At 37.6% G+C, this 16,082-nt stretch overlaps 1 protein-coding gene across 3 annotated transcripts in view; it reads left to right on the top strand.

Moving 5' to 3' along the window:
• Positions 1–16,082, top strand: part of GRIA4 (glutamate ionotropic receptor AMPA type subunit 4) — a 771,385-nt gene that overhangs the window by 267,060 nt on the left and 488,243 nt on the right. For all 3 annotated transcript variants that reach the window (XM_053708572.1, XM_053708570.1, XM_053708573.1), the window contains exon 4: positions 12,314–12,498. In XM_053708572.1, the coding sequence (XP_053564547.1) occupies positions 12,314–12,498 (185 nt within the window). The remainder of the gene's footprint in view (positions 1–12,313; positions 12,499–16,082) is intronic.

Here is a 16,082-nt window from a genome sequence, read left to right as displayed (position 1 = left end):
CACCTACTTAATGTTATTAACCCCTAATATGCCGCTCCCGATATCGCTGCCATCTAAATTAAAACTATTAACCCCTAATCTGCGGCTCCCGATGTCACCGCCACTATACTAAAGTTATTAACCCCTATTCCCCTGCAGCCCAACATCGCCTACACTATAATAAATCTATTAATCCCTATTCCGCCGCTCCCCGACATCGCCACAACTAAATAAACCTATTAACCCCTAAACCACCAGCCCCCCACATTGTAACAACCTAACTTAAACGATATTAACCCCTAAACCTAACCCTAACTTAACCCTAACGTAACCCTAACACCCCCTAACTTAATAATTAAAATATAGCTAAATTAAACTTACAATTATTAACTAAATCCTGTTTAAAACTAAATACACTTACCTGTGAAATAAAACCTAAGCTAACTACAATATTTATATTGTAGCTAGCTTAGGTTTTATTTTTATTTCACAGGTAAGTTTGTATTTATTTTAACTAGGTAGACTAGTTAGTAAATAGTTATTAACTATTTACTAACTACCTAGTTAAAATAAATACAAACTTACCTGTCAAATAAATCCTAAAATGCCTTATACTAAAAACTAAAATTACAAAAAATAAAAAAACCTACCATTACAAAACATAACGAAGAATGAAATTATACAACACAATAAAAATATTCCTATTCTAATACCCTTTAAAAAAAACAAAACCTAATCTATAATAAACTATCAAGGGCCTTTAAAAGGGCCTTTTGTAGGGCATTGCCCTAAAGTTAACAGCTCTTTTGCTACAAAACAAAACAAACACCCCCTAGCAGTATACAACCCCCACCCCCCAAAATAAAAATAAAGTAAAATCTAATCTGCCCATTACCCTGAAAAGGGATTTGTATGGGCATTGCCCTTAAAAGTGCATTTAGTTTTTGTTGCTGCCCAAGCCCTAATCTAAAAATAAAAACCCACCCCAAACGAAAAAAATACATTACACAAAATAACAAACAAATTATCAAAATTATAAAAATTATTCCTATTCTAACACCCATTTAACAAAAAACCCCACTAACATTACAAACCCCCACCCTACCCAAACCCACAAAATCTAAAAAACCTAATCTACCCATTGCCCTGAAAAGGGCATTTGTAAGGGCATTTAGCTCTTTTGCTGCCCAAACCCTAATCTAAAAAAAAAAACCACCCAAAAAACCCTTACAAAAACACTAATTCCCAACGATCCACTTACAATTTTTGAAGTCCCGCTTGAACGATCTTCATCCAAGCAGCGAGAAGTCTTCATCTAGGTGGCCTCTTCGATCTTCATCCAGGCAGCAATGTCCTCATCCAGGCGGCAAGAAGTCTCATCCAGACGGCCTCATCTATCTTCATCCAGACGGCCTCATCTATCTTCATCCAGACGGCCTCATCTATCTTCATCCCAGCGGCGCGGAGCGGGTCATGAAGACATCCATCACGGAGCATCCTCTTCATACGAACGCCGCCGTACACTGAATCTTCAATGCAAGGGAGCCATTTCAAAATGGAGTCCCTTGCATTCCTATTGGTTTATTGCGATGTGGGGTGCTTGCGGTTTCGGGATTAATAGGTTTATTATATTCGCGGCGGTGTAGGGTTTAATAACTTAAGTATAGTGGGGGTGATGTGGGTGGATGGCAGATTAAGGGTTAATAATATTTAAATAGTGTTTGTGATGCGGGACGGCGGCGGTTTAGGGGTTAATAAATATTATAGTGGTGACGATGTTGGGGAGCGGCAGAATAGGGTTTAATAAATTTAATATAGTATTTGCAATGCATAAAGGCCTCGGTTTCGGGGTTAATAGGTAGTTTATGGGTGTTTAGTGTACTTTGTAGCAGTTTAGTTATGAGTTTTGTTACGGTTTTGTAGCGTAAAACTCATAACTACTGCTTTTAGATTGCGGAAAGGATCTTGTCGGTATAGGCTGGAACGCAAGCTTTTTAGCCTCACCGCAAAACTTGTAATGGCAGTGCTATGGAAGTCCCATGAAAAAATGTCATTTTTACGTGTGCGGGACTGACGTTACGGTACAGGCTAAAAGGCTTGCGGTACAGTTATACCGACAAGACTTGTAATGGTTGTGGTGCTGTTTTAACGCTGAAATGACCACTACACTATGGAAAATAAAAAGTACAGTAAATGAGTAAGAGGTAAATTACAGCTAAACACAAACACAGCAGAAATGTAAAAATAGCCCCCTGGTCCCAAACGGTCAACAAATGGAAAAGTGCTCTGGTCACTAAGGGGTTAAACACTTTGAGATGGATAAATTGTATTTATAAAAACAACTCTGCAATATGCTTTCATTATTTATTTTGTCCCCTTTTCCTGCAATTCCATTCTATAATAGTGAGCTTTTCAGTTCCTGTTAGAAATGGAAGTGCGGAACACTGTTATAATCCTCACAGCCATTGGCTACACACTCTTGTGACCTATTTATAACTGTCCCTAATTGGCCACAGCAGTGAAGGTAACCTAAGTTACAACATGGCAGCTCCCATTGTTTTATAGACACTAAAACTTTACACTTATTTTGTCAATATTTAAACAACCAATGAAACTTTAAAAAAATACAGCTACATGTTATTCTCAGACTAACCTTTTCTTTGGATGCATCATTCTATCTAGCATTTATTTAGTGTTTAATGTCCCTTTAAACATATATGTTGAAATATATCTGATAATATAAAGGCACAATATTTCTATATGTTAGCGCACCAATTGTAATCGAGCCCTATTTGTTTAACCTCCCTTCCTTAAAGGGGAAAAACATATAGTTAAAGGACTACTTGGGAGCCACAGATAACAGCGTAAACAGCCAGGGACCCAATTACAAGGGGTAGTCGCACAACCTAATTGCTGACTGACTTATTGTCATAGATCCATTCCACTGATGTTAATAGCAATCAATAACTTTACTTTTAGCTGATAATATTATTTTGATCACATGTTACCTTTAAGGTATAAAAACATTTATATGTTAGAGTAAATATTAAATGGAAAATGTGTCTGTTTTAGTGTTAATAGGATTCCGTTATACTTCTGGTCATTCTGTAATATACTTTTGAGACCAATTTATTTACTAAACCTCACAACAATACAGATTGTTATATACATATGAGGTGCAAACTTGCACTTGTGGTGTGGGCAGAAGATGAGTTTAGTCTTTTATTTCAGGGACCCTGCTGTTTCTATTCTTTTTTTTACGTCAGATTGCATCTAAGCTGTCACAGCAGTAGGGAATATGACCTTTTAATATTTCATGTTGTTTAATTGCTATCAGTCTGCAATGCCTTACACATTTAGACAATACAATTAGCTTGTGTGCTACAAGATATATGGCAGATATGATGACTTGTTATATAATAAAACAAACATGTATACAATAGACTAATGTCAGTACAGTATCTAATGATATTTATTACTGCACCAGATTTAAATTTGCAAATGTTATATGCTATTTTTTTAGAAGCATGTAACCATTCTGCCAGATGTCATTGTTTCTAATATATTTGGTTCTACAAAGATTTTTTTATACTTAAAAATATTCATTCAATATTATTTTATAATAAAAGGGAAACAAAACTAGCTGGCTGTTAAGTTTATTTGTTAAGCTATTTTATATTTTTTTTATATTTTCCTAGTAAATAATTGCAGCATGTTCTGTATCTTGCAATAATTGTATGTGTTTTGATGTACAATATGCACCAAGCCATTTGTATATCATAATATCTTTTAACCCTTTTGTGGTGATTTTCTTGATTGGTGGGGCGTAACCTTTCACCCCTTTGACCCCTAACCAAACAAAAAAAGAGAGGGTTTTTTTGCTTTTGTTTTTAGAAAATGCTACATTCTATCTCCATCTTCTTTATCTTTGTCTATTCCATTTTCCTCTTTTTTCTATTCTCTCCTTCCTCATTTTTTTCTTCTATAAATTTGTTTGTGTTTCACTTGTACCCTTTTTCTCTTGTTAAGTGTATCCAGTCCACGGATCATCCATTACTTGTGGGATATTATCCTTCCCAACAGGAAGTTGCAAGAGGATCACCCACAGCAGAGCTGCTATATAGCTCCTCCCCTCACTGCCATATCCAGTCATTCTCTTGCAACTCTCAACTAAGATGGAGGTCGTAAGAGGACTGTGGTGTTTAATACTTAGTTTATTTCTTCAATCAATTTTTTTTTATTTTTAAATGGTACCGGAGTGTACTGTTTATCTCAGGCAGTATTTAGAAGAAGAAGCTGCCTGCGTTTTCTATGATCTTAGCAGAAGTAACTAAGATCCTTTGCTGTTCTCACATATTCTGAGGAGTGAGGTAACTTCAGAGGGGGAATAGCGTGCAGGTTTTCCTGCAATAAGGTATGTGCAGTTAAAATATTTTTCTAGGGATGGAATTTGCTAGAAAATGGTGCTGATACCGAAGTAATGTAAGTAAAGCCTTAAATGCAGTGATAGCGACTGGTATCAGGCTTATTAATAGAGATACATACTCTTATAAAAGTGTATTTTTAAACGTTTGCTGGCATGTTTAATCGTTTTTTACATATGTTTGGTGATAAAACTTATTGGGGCCTAGTTTTTTCCACATGGCTGGCTTGAATTTTGCCTAGAAACAGTTCCCTGAGGCTTCCCACTGTTGTAATATGAGTGGGAGGGGCCTATTTTGGCGTTTTTTTGCACAGCATAAATTACAGATACAGACATCCAGCTTCTTCCTGCATGATCCAGGACTTCTCTGAAGGGCTCAAAAGGCTTCAAAAGTCGTATTGAGGGAGGTAAAAAGCCACAGTAGAGCTGTGGCAGTTGTGACTGTTTAAAAAACGTTTTTGTCATTTGTTATTCCGTGTTTGGTATTAAGGGGTTAATCATCCATTTTCAAGTGGGTGCAATGCTCTGCTAACTTATTACATACACTGTAAAAATTTCGTTAGTGTAACTGCATTTTTTCACTGTTATTTCAAAATTTGGGAAAATTTGTGTTTCTTAAAGGCGCAGTAACATTTTTTATATTGCTTGTAAACTTGTTTTAAAGTGTTTTCCAAGCTTGCTAGTCTCATTGCTAGTCTGTTTAAACATGTCTGACACAGAGGAACCTACTTGTTCATTATGTTTGAAAGCCATGGTGGAGCCCCATAGGAGAATGTGTACTAAATGTATTGATTTCACCTTAAACAGTAAAGATCAGTCTTTATCTATATAAGAATTATCACTAGAGGGTTCTGTCGAGGGGGAAGTTATGCCGACTAACTCTCCCCACGTGTCAGACCCTTCGCCTCCCGCTCAGGGGACGCACGCTAATATGGCGCCAATTACATCAGGGACGCCCATAGCGATTACCTTGCAGGACATGGCTGCAATCATGAATAATACCCTGTCAGAGGTATTATCTAGATTGCCTGAATTAAGAGGCAAGCGCGATAGCTCTGGGGTTAGGAGAGATACAGAGCGTGCAAATGCTGTTACAGCCATGTCTGATACTGCGTCACAGTATGCAGAACATGAGGGCGGAAAGCTTCAGTCTGTGGGTGACATCTCTGACTCGGGGAAACCTGATTCAGAGATTTCTAATTTTAAATTTAAGCTTGAGAACCTCCGTGTATTGCTTGGGGAGGTATTAGCTGCTCTGAATGACTGTAACACAGTTGCAATTCCAGAGAAATTGTGTAGGCTGGATAGATACTATGCGGTGCCGGTGTGTACTGACGTTTTTCCTATACCTAAAAGGCTTACAGAAATTATTAGCAAGGAGTGGGATAGACCCGGTGTGCCCTTTTCCCCACCTCCTATATTTAGAAAAATGTTTCCAATAGACGCCACTACACGGGACTTATGGCAGACGGTCCCTAAGGTGGAGGGAGCAGTTTCTACTTTTGCAAAGCGTACCACTATCCCGGTTAAGGACGGTTGTGCTTTTTCAGATCCAATGGATAAAAAATTGGAGGGTTACCTTAAGAAAATGTTTATTCAACAAGGTTTTATTTTACAGCCCCTTGCATGCATTGCGCCTGTCACTGCTGCGGCGGCATTCTGGTTTGAGGCCCTGGAAGAGGCCATCCAGGCAGCTCCATTGAATGAAATTATTGACAAGCTTGGAACGCTTAATCTAGCTAACTCATTTGTTTCTGATGCCATTGTTCATTTGACTAAACTAACAGCTAAGAATTCCGGATTCGCCATCCAGGCGCGTAGGGCGCTATGGCTTAAATCCTGGTCAGCTGACGTGACTTCAAAGTCTAAATTACTCAACATTCCTTTCAAGGGGCAGACCTTATTCGGGCCTGGATTGAAGGAAATTATTGCTGACATTACTGGAGGCAAGGGTCATACCCTTCCTCAGGACAGGGCCAAATCAAAGGCCAAACAGTTTTCGTGCCTTTCGAAATTTCAAGGCAGGAGCAGCATCAACTTCCTCCGCTTCAAAACAAGAGGGAACTGTTGCTCATTCCAGACAGGCCTGGAAACCTAACCAGTCCTGGAACAAGGGCAAGCAGGCCAGGAAGCCTGCTGCTGCCCCCAAGACAGCATGAAGGAACGGCCCCCTATCCGGAAACGGATCTAGTGGGGGGCAGACTTTCTCTCTTCACCCAGGCGTGGGCAAGAGATGTTCAGGATCCCTGGGCATTGGAGATCATATCTCAGGGATATCTTCTGGACTTCAAAGCTTCTCCTCCACAAGGGAGATTTCATCTTTCAAGGTTATCATCAAACCAGATAAAGAAAGAGGCATTCCTAAGCTGTGTGCAAGACCTCCTAGTAATGGGAGTGATCCATCCAGTTCCGCGGACGGAACAAGGACAGGGATTTTTTTCAAATCTGTTTGTGGTTCCCAAGAGGGAACCTTCAGACCAATCTTGGATCTAAAGATCTTAAACAAATTCCTCAGAGTTCCATCATTCAAAATGGAAACTATTCGGACCATCCTACCCATGATCCAAGAGGGTCAGTACATGACCACAGTGGACTTAAAGGATGCCTACCTTCACATACCGATTCACAAAGATCATCATCGGTTCCTAAGGTTTGCCTTTCTAGACAGGCATTACCAATTTGTAGCTCTTCCCTTCGGGTTGGCCACTGCCCCGAGAATTTTTACAAAGGTTCTGGGCTCACTTCTGGCGGTTCTAAGACCGCAAGGCATAGCAGTGGCTCCGTATCTAGACGACATCCTGATACAGGCATCAAGCTTTCAAATTGCCAAGTCTCATACAGAGATAGTTCTGGCATTTCTGAGGTCGCATGGGTGGAAATTGAACGTGGAAAAGAGTTCTCTATCACCACTCACAAGAGTCTCCTTCCTAGGGACTCTTATAGATTCTGTAGAGAGTAAAATTTACCTGACGGAGTCCAGGTTATCAAAACTTCTAAAAGCTTGCCGTGTCCTTCATTCCATTCCACGCCCGTCAATGGCTCAGTGCATGGAAGTAATCGGCTTAATGGTAGCGGCAATGGACATAGTGCCATTTGCGCGCCTGCATCTCAGACCGCTGCAATTATGCATGCTAAGTCAGTGGAATGGGGATTACTCAGATTTGTCCCCTCTACTAAATCTGGATCAAGAGACCAGAGATTCTCTTCTCTGGTGGCTTTCTCGGGTCCATCTGTCCAAGGGTATGACCTTTCGCAGGCCAGATTGGACAATTGTAACAACAGATGCCAGCCTTCTAGGTTGGGGCGCAGTCTGGAACTCTCTGAAGGCTCAGGGATCGTGGACTCAGGAGGAGAAACTCCTCCCAATAAATATTCTGGAGTTAAGAGCAATATTCAATGCTCTTCTAGCTTGGCCTCAGTTAGCAACACTGAGGTTCATCAGATTTCAGTCGGACAACATCACGACTGTGGCTTACATCAACCATCAAGGGGGAACCAGGAGTTCCCTAGCGATGTTAGAAGTCTCAAAGATAATTCGCTGGGCAGTCTCACTCTTGCCACCTCTCAGCGATCCACATCCCAGGCGTAGAGAACTGGGAGGCGGATTTTCTAAGTCGTCAGACTTTTCATCCGGGGGAGTGGGAACTCCATCCGGAGGTGTTTGCCCAACTGGTCCATCGTTGGGGCAAACCAGAACTGGATCTCATGGCGTCTCGCCAGAACGCCAAGCTTCCTTGTTACGGATCCAGGTCCAGGGACCCGGGAGCAACGCTGATAGATGTTCTAGCAGCTCCTTGGTTCTTCAACCTGGCCTATGTGTTTCCACCGTTTCCTCTGCTTCCTTGACTGATCGCCAAAATCAAACAGGAGAGAGCATCAGTGATTCTGATAGCGCCTGCGTGGCCACGCAGGACCTGGTATGCAGACCTAGTGGACATGTCATCTCTTCCACCATGGACTCTGCCTCTGAGGCAGGACCTTCTAATACAAGGTCCTTTCAATCATCCAAATCTACTTTCTCTGAGACTGACTGCATGGAGATTGAACACTTGATTCTATCAAGGCGTGGCTTCTCCGAGTCAGTCATTGATACCTTAATACAGGCTCGGAAGCCTGTCACCAGGAAAATCTACCATAAGATATGGCGTAAATATCTTTATTGGTGTGAATCCAAGAGTTACTCATGGATTAAGGTTAGGATTCCTAGGATATTGTCCTTTCTCCAAGAGGGTTTGGACAAAGGCTTATCAGCTAGTTCTTTTTTTTCTCTGCTCTGTCTATTCTTTTGCACAAGCGTCTGGCAGAAGTTCCAGACGTCCAGGAATTTTGTCAGGCTTTGGTTAGGATTAAGCCTGTGTTTAAAACTGTTGCTCCCCCGTGGAGCTTAAACTTGGTTCTTAAAGTTCTTCAGGGAGTTCCGTTTGAACCCCTTCATTTCATTGATATTAAACTTTTATCTTGGAAAGTTCTGTTTTTGATGGCTATTTCCTGGGCTCGAAGAGTCTCTGAGTTATCTGCCTTACATTGTGATTCTCTTTATCTGATTTTTCATTCAGACAAGGTAGTTCTGCGTACCAAACCTGGGTTTTTACCTAAGGTGGTTTCTAACAGGAATATCAATCAAGAGATTGTTGTTCCATCATTGTGTCCTAATCCTTCTTCAAAGAAGGAACGTCTTTTGCATAATCTGGACGTAGTCCATGCCTTGAAGTTTTACTTACAGGCTACTAAAGATTTTCGTCAAACATCTGCCCTGTTTGTCGTTTACTCTGGACAGAGGAGAGGTCAAAAAGCTTCGGCAACCTCTCTCTCCTTTTGGCTTCGGAGCATAATATGCTTAGCCTATGAGACTGCTGGACAGCAGCCCCCTGAAAGGATTACAGCTCATTCTACTAGAGATGTGGCTTCCACCTGGGCCTTTAAAAATGAGGCCTCTGTTGAACAGATTTGCAAGGCTGCGACTTCACACCTTTTCAAAATTTTACAATTTTGACACTTTTGCTTCTTCGGAGGCTGTTTTTGGGAGAAAGGTTCTACAGGCAGTGGTTCCTTCCATTTAAGTTCCTGCCTTGTCCCTCTCATCATCCGTGTACTTTAGCTTTGGTATTGGTATCCCACAAGTAATCGATGATCCGTGGACTGGATACACTTAACAAGAGAAAACATAATTTATGCTTACCTGATAAATTTATTTCTCTTGTAGTGTATCCAGTCCACGGCCCGCCCTGTCCTTTTAAGGCAGGTCTAAATTTTAATTAAACTACAGTCACCACTGCACCCTATGGTTTCTCCTTTCTCGTCTTGTTTCGGTCGAATGACTGGATATGGCAGTGAGGGGAGGAGCTATATAGCAGCTCTGCTGTGGGTGATCCTCTTGCAACTTCCTGTTGGGAAGGAGAATATCCCACAAGTAATGGATGATCCGTGGACTGAATACAATACAAGAGAAATAAATTTATCAGGTAAGCATAAATTACGTTTTTTGTCCAAGCCAAACAAAAATAAACATTAAAAAAATTTTTTTCTTTATACTGCAGTTACAAGTAAGAGCCATTACTATTAGTTTCCATTTCAATAGACTAATTATCAATTTAGTATATCAAAGCATTATATAAAAGATAAGACACTTATCTGTTCACACAGAGTACACTAGAGGCAAAAAGGTAGCAGCATAATATCTTCGCTCTTATTGTAATTTATAAACTACAAAGGTCATAAAATGGAGCAAGGACTACATTAACCTCTGGTATACATAGTAAAACAACAGTCTAGTCCTCCATTTGCTAATATTCATTATATATCCCTTACTCACAGAAGATCTTTTCATGTTAGTGAACGTACTACCAGCCAGCACTTAGTTATCTGTGATTTTCTTTTTAGTTATTTAGCTGTACATACATGTATATAGGCAGAGATGACAAAGCACACTGCAGACAGCAGTCTCTATAACATATCAATAAAGATTCATAAGATTCTTTTGTGCCTTTTACTAAAAAGCAAAAAAAAAAAAAAAAAAAAAAACAAATAAAAAACCAGGACAACATGAAGTCAAGTAGTACCAGCAGGGCCCTTTGTTTGAAAGACTACAATTCCCAGCAATCCCTGTTGTCAGAAGCCTAGGGGCTTTCACTAATGAGTGATTAGCAACAGATGTATGATCTTGCAGAGAAAGGAAAAAAGATATGCAGAGAGAATTTTCTTTGATTATATTATGCCTTGACTAGATTTACTATTTATAGATGATATTTAATCTGGGTTATTTAACAGATTAAATAATACTTATAACTATCAAAATTTTAGTTGACACAAATCTATGTATTAATTATCACAACATGCAAGAATTAATACAATACCTGAGATTAAAGGGTATCAGATAACAACATTTTAGTTCCAGTTCACTGCATTTATATATGTCTTAGACCAATCGGCTTAGTCCATACCATAAGTGAATGCTGACAAGAAACTGACATGGGTTTTCTTCCTGGATTTTGTACCCTAGCTGAAAAAGCAAGTGGCATAACAAGCTTCAGGATAGTGAACAATGCTGGATAAGGGAGGGTGACAGTAAGACCAGCACTATCGTGTATCAGTGTTAGGAATCTTTTACATTATTATGCCTGTACTTTATCATTAAAACCATTAGAGGGAGCTGCTCAAAATACTTATTTTAGGAGCTAAAAAGCAAATAGAATATGGGAAATGGTTATCAGAAACTGCATAATTGAGTAAAAAGTACTATGGACAAGCGTTCACTGCTATTTGAATTTATTTTTATTAATTTGCCTTAACTATTTTTAACCTCTGTGGACCTGAATAAACATTATGATAAAATTAACCCCTTGAATGCTAACGACGGCTCTGAGCCGTCGCAGAGTTTCCTACTTTGATGCTAACTATGGCTCAGAACGTTAAGGGAGATCTGGGGGCTCCCTCCCGCTCCTACCCCGGGCCTGCATAGTGACAGGCATCACCGGGGCTTCATGTTATGTGCGGTGACGTCACCGTGCAATGACGTGATGACGTCACTGCGCAACTTTATTTAAAATTTACAATGTATAGGAGCAGGGGGCATGCTGCTTAGAAGCCTGTATCCCAGGCATCTAAGCAGCTACAGACCCCCAAGACCCACCGTTTGAAAGGCAATCACCTAACCTTTCCAACAGATCTGGTTGAAAAAATGTTAAAAAAAAATATTAAAACAAAAAAACAACTTAAAACAGCTTAGCACCCAGGTGGGAAAGAGCTTAGCACTCAAAGGGTTAAGAGAATTATGGAAATCATTTTTGTGGAGCAGTTTAAATGGTGGGACAGCTCATGCTGCCCATATGGACAAGCCTCCACTGTTGTGTTGTATAAACATATTGGCCTAGATTACAAGTGGATCACAAAAGTATTAGCGTTATTAAGCTCTGACCTTGTGCAAGTTAAATCAATATTGCGAGGGAAAGACTCAGGCGCACTTACATCTGGAAGCCAAGTGCAACCGTGCAAACTCCCTTTCCCCTTAGGCTTCTCAGGGTCCACTACAAAATCCTCTTCTGAATTTTGTTTGAGAGGCTAAATTAGCAGCTTCTTAAATTTGTGGTTACAGCCTCACTTATGAACCCTGCACCACAAAGCCTCAAAAGCTTTGAATCTACCCCATATTGTTTTGCAGTAGAATGTGTTTTTTTCCCATTTCTCTCACATAATCTGCTGAAAAAACTCTTCTTCATTATTCATGTTTGAAATGAAAACATTGTGAAAACAACACTGAGACAATGTGAAATGTGTCTTTTTGATATTTTTCCCCGTGTCAACCAAAACTGTATTTGTTTTGACTAAAATGATATTATTACTTGTTCCTATCAGTGGTTTGTGATAGCTAAAATGAGAAAACCAGACCTTATTGATTCTTTTTGTCTTTTTCAGGATATTCAGTACTTCAAGCTATTATGGAAAAAGCTGGTCAAAATGGATGGCAAGTTAGCGCAATATGTGTGGAAAATTTTAATGATGCCAGTTATAGACGTTTATTAGAAGACTTGGATCGAAGGCAGGAGAATAAATTTGTAATAGACTGTGAAGTTGAAAGGCTTCAAAACATCCTAGAACAGGTAATAATATGTTTGTTTTTTTCCTAAGCTGCTGTTAATAATTTAAATGCATAATGAAAATGTGGCCAATATTATCCATGTTGCGAAAAAAAACAGGATATTACATTAAAGTGATACTGTACTCAAAAAAAAAATGTATGTTATGCATATGTAAGAGCAGCAGCTAAATATGTTTGTTTATTTATTTGTGAATGAAATCATGGTAATTAAACGCTTATTCAACTTAATTACTTTGCTCATTGGTACTTCCTGTTAATGCTCATTGGTGTAGAAGTGCTTCCTGCTCACAAAGTATTAGCAGGAAGTACCTATAAGCCAATCAGCATTAGTAGGAAGAGCACAAGTGATATCGGTATATTAGTTTAAACTTAAATGTTAACAGCTTTTACATTAAATAAAAAAATGCTTACACGTTTTAATGCTGCATTTTCGTATGGATATACAGTGTCCCTATAAGTGATGAGAAAAATGCAAATAATCTGGTTTTCTAGGGACAACCCCGACTGGACCCACAAAACACACTAGACCCCGCCCTTGGTACACTCTCCCGCTTCTTCTGATGTGTGCCTACCCACAAAACACTGCTGGGCTACCACCAACATTTCCCCCTCACTTCTCTGTCCCAGAAATAATGGGAAGTATGCTTTAACTATATTTTTAACCGTTTGCGAGCATGTAATTCATGCTTTAGAGTGGCAAAATCTATATCAGGAAATGAGGACTTTGATGCAAAAGATCTGCTTTATAATAAATGTTTTAAACCTATACTTTTGTTTTAGTTTTACAGTCTAGGGACATTCCCTTTCAAAACATTCTAGCAGGTTTATCATATCTCCTTTGATGTGTTGAATTAGGCACATGATTAAACTGCTGCACCGATCAAGCAAGAAGTACTCTTTGTATGCACGGGTTACAATTACAGAAAATGAAAGAGAATAAATAATAAAAGTATGTTACAAAGTTTTTACTATACTATATTTAAATATTAAGGGGAATAACATTTTGATTTTAATGTTCTTTTAATTTGCTGCATATTTTATAAGCATATACAGGTGGCCCTCGTTTTACAACGGTTCAATTTACACCGTTTCAGAATAACAACCTTTTTTTTCAGTCATGTGACTGCTATTGAAAAGCATTGAGAAGCAGTGCATTTATTAAAATAGCCAGTAGGTGGAGCTGTCCACTTGTGTTGCAGCAAAGCCAAGTAAGCTGAGATTAATCAGTTTAACCAGACCTGAGTTATCAAGCAGATTTCAAAGGAACAAGATTTTCCTGTCTATAAATCAGTCCAGATTGGAATGCATAGAAAGAACTGTTTGCAGAAAAATGCAAGTGAAGTCTGTGTTGTGTGATTATTTTATTAGGTTTATAATGGGGATTAGCAAATGTTTTTGTTCATTTAACTTAGTTTAATTATATATTCTGTGTTGTGTGATTATTTTATTAGGTTTATAATGCTGTTTAGCAAATTTTTTTGTTCATTTAACTTAGTACTAGAAGTCAATGGAGCAAAAAAAGTGGAAAAAAAACTAACACTCTACTCGTGTGCAAACCTGATCACATATTCTCAAGTGTGCTAACCCGACATGAAAATATTAATATTTCACATTCCAATGTTCTTCACATAGAAGAATATGTTCTATTTAATCATAAATACATATTTATATATATATATATATATATATATTTATATATATATATATATATATATATATATATATATATATATATATATATATATATATATATATATATATATATATAATGGTATTTTGTTACAATATATATATATATATATTAATAGAGATATAATAATAGATAATAATAGTAACATAATAGAGTAACATATAATAATAACATAATAGAGAGAGAGAGAGGACCTAATTTGCATATCTTACCCAGAATCCTTTGCTGCATTGGACACAATGTAATTCAGAGGTTTTCTGTGGGAAAAACAAGCCTTCTGGCCTGTCTAGATTTGTTAATGAACTACACAATGAGTAATTTTCTCTATATTTTGTGCGTAGTGGAGGATATATATATATATATATATATATATATATACCGTACACATTATTTATATATATATATATATATATATATACAGCATATATATATACAGCATATATATATATACAGCATATACATATATATATATATATATATATATATATATATATATTTTTTTTTTTTTTCCAACAAACTATGAGAAAAGAACAAGGGCCAAATACATTAAAGGACCTAAACAGATAGGGAATCAAGCACTAAAATTGAAATATATATATATATATATATATATATATATATATATATATATGAATATCTATTCATATATAAATATATAGTATAACACTTTATTAAATATGAATATTGCATAAATATGCTTTTTCATGTACTTTTTTATCTACCTGACTCCAATGCACTTATATATGTCTTTATATGTATACATATGTATGTATGCTATAATAAAAAAGTATTTATATTATATACTGCATATATATATATATATATATATATATATATCTATATATCTATCTGTACATACATATATACACATATAAATGCATATATATATATATATATATATATATAAAAAAAAAACATATACATACATACATATACATATTTTGACATGTATATGTATGTATCTCTGTGCTAAAGCGATCATGTTTACTTTCAGCTTGTAATATAAGTGAAAAACCCGATGCGGGCAAACACCCTTGATAAATCCCTTTTTGCTTGCACGTAACTGTTAGCGCTCCACTCATAATCTGGCCCTTAGTGAGAAAGCATCACAAAGCTATCAATCACAGTGAATATGATAATTGTTAAAACTAATAATTGCAGTGCAAATAATGTTCCTATTAAGGGCCAGATTACAAGGGGCATGCTAATTAACGCACCCGCTCGAGAATGAATTGCTCTAGAAGACGAACAAGCTGACAAGCACAAAAAAAACAAGTTTTAATTTAAAGGGACAGTCAAGTTCAAAATAAGGTTTCATGATTCAAATAGGGCATGTAATATTAAACAACTTTCCAATTTACTTTTATCACCACCAATAGGAGGTTCATATGCTAATTTCTTAAAACTTGAAGGTACCTCTAATCTGAATGTTTTTTGACAGTTTTTCACCAATAGAGGGCGTTAGTTCATGTGTTTCATATAGATAACATTGAGCTCATGCACGTGAAGTTACCTATGAGTGAGCACTGATTGGCTAAACTTAAAAAGTCTGTCAAAAGAACTGAAATAAGGGGGCAGTTTGCAGAGGCATAGATACAAGGTAATTACAGAGGTAAAATGTGTATTATTATAACTGTGTTGGTTATGCAAAATTGGGGAATGGGTAATAAAGGGATTATCTATCTTTTTAAACAACAAGAATTCTGGTGTTGACTGTCCCTTTAATTTAAAACCCCTTTTTTTTCTAAGATGATGAGTCCATAGGTGTCCATAACATTTGTGCAGAATATTTGTTTTCTTGCAGTTAGTATAACTGAACATTTATATTGCGTTGGGGCATAGTTGTGAATGCTAGTTAGGCCTCCTGCCTTTACTGATGGAGGGGGGGGGGGGAT

This window comes from Bombina bombina, chromosome 3 (assembly GCF_027579735.1).
Source record: "Bombina bombina isolate aBomBom1 chromosome 3, aBomBom1.pri, whole genome shotgun sequence".
NCBI classification, from domain to species: Eukaryota; Metazoa; Chordata; class Amphibia; order Anura; family Bombinatoridae; genus Bombina; species Bombina bombina.
This window is presented reverse-complemented; position numbering and strand designations above follow the sequence as displayed.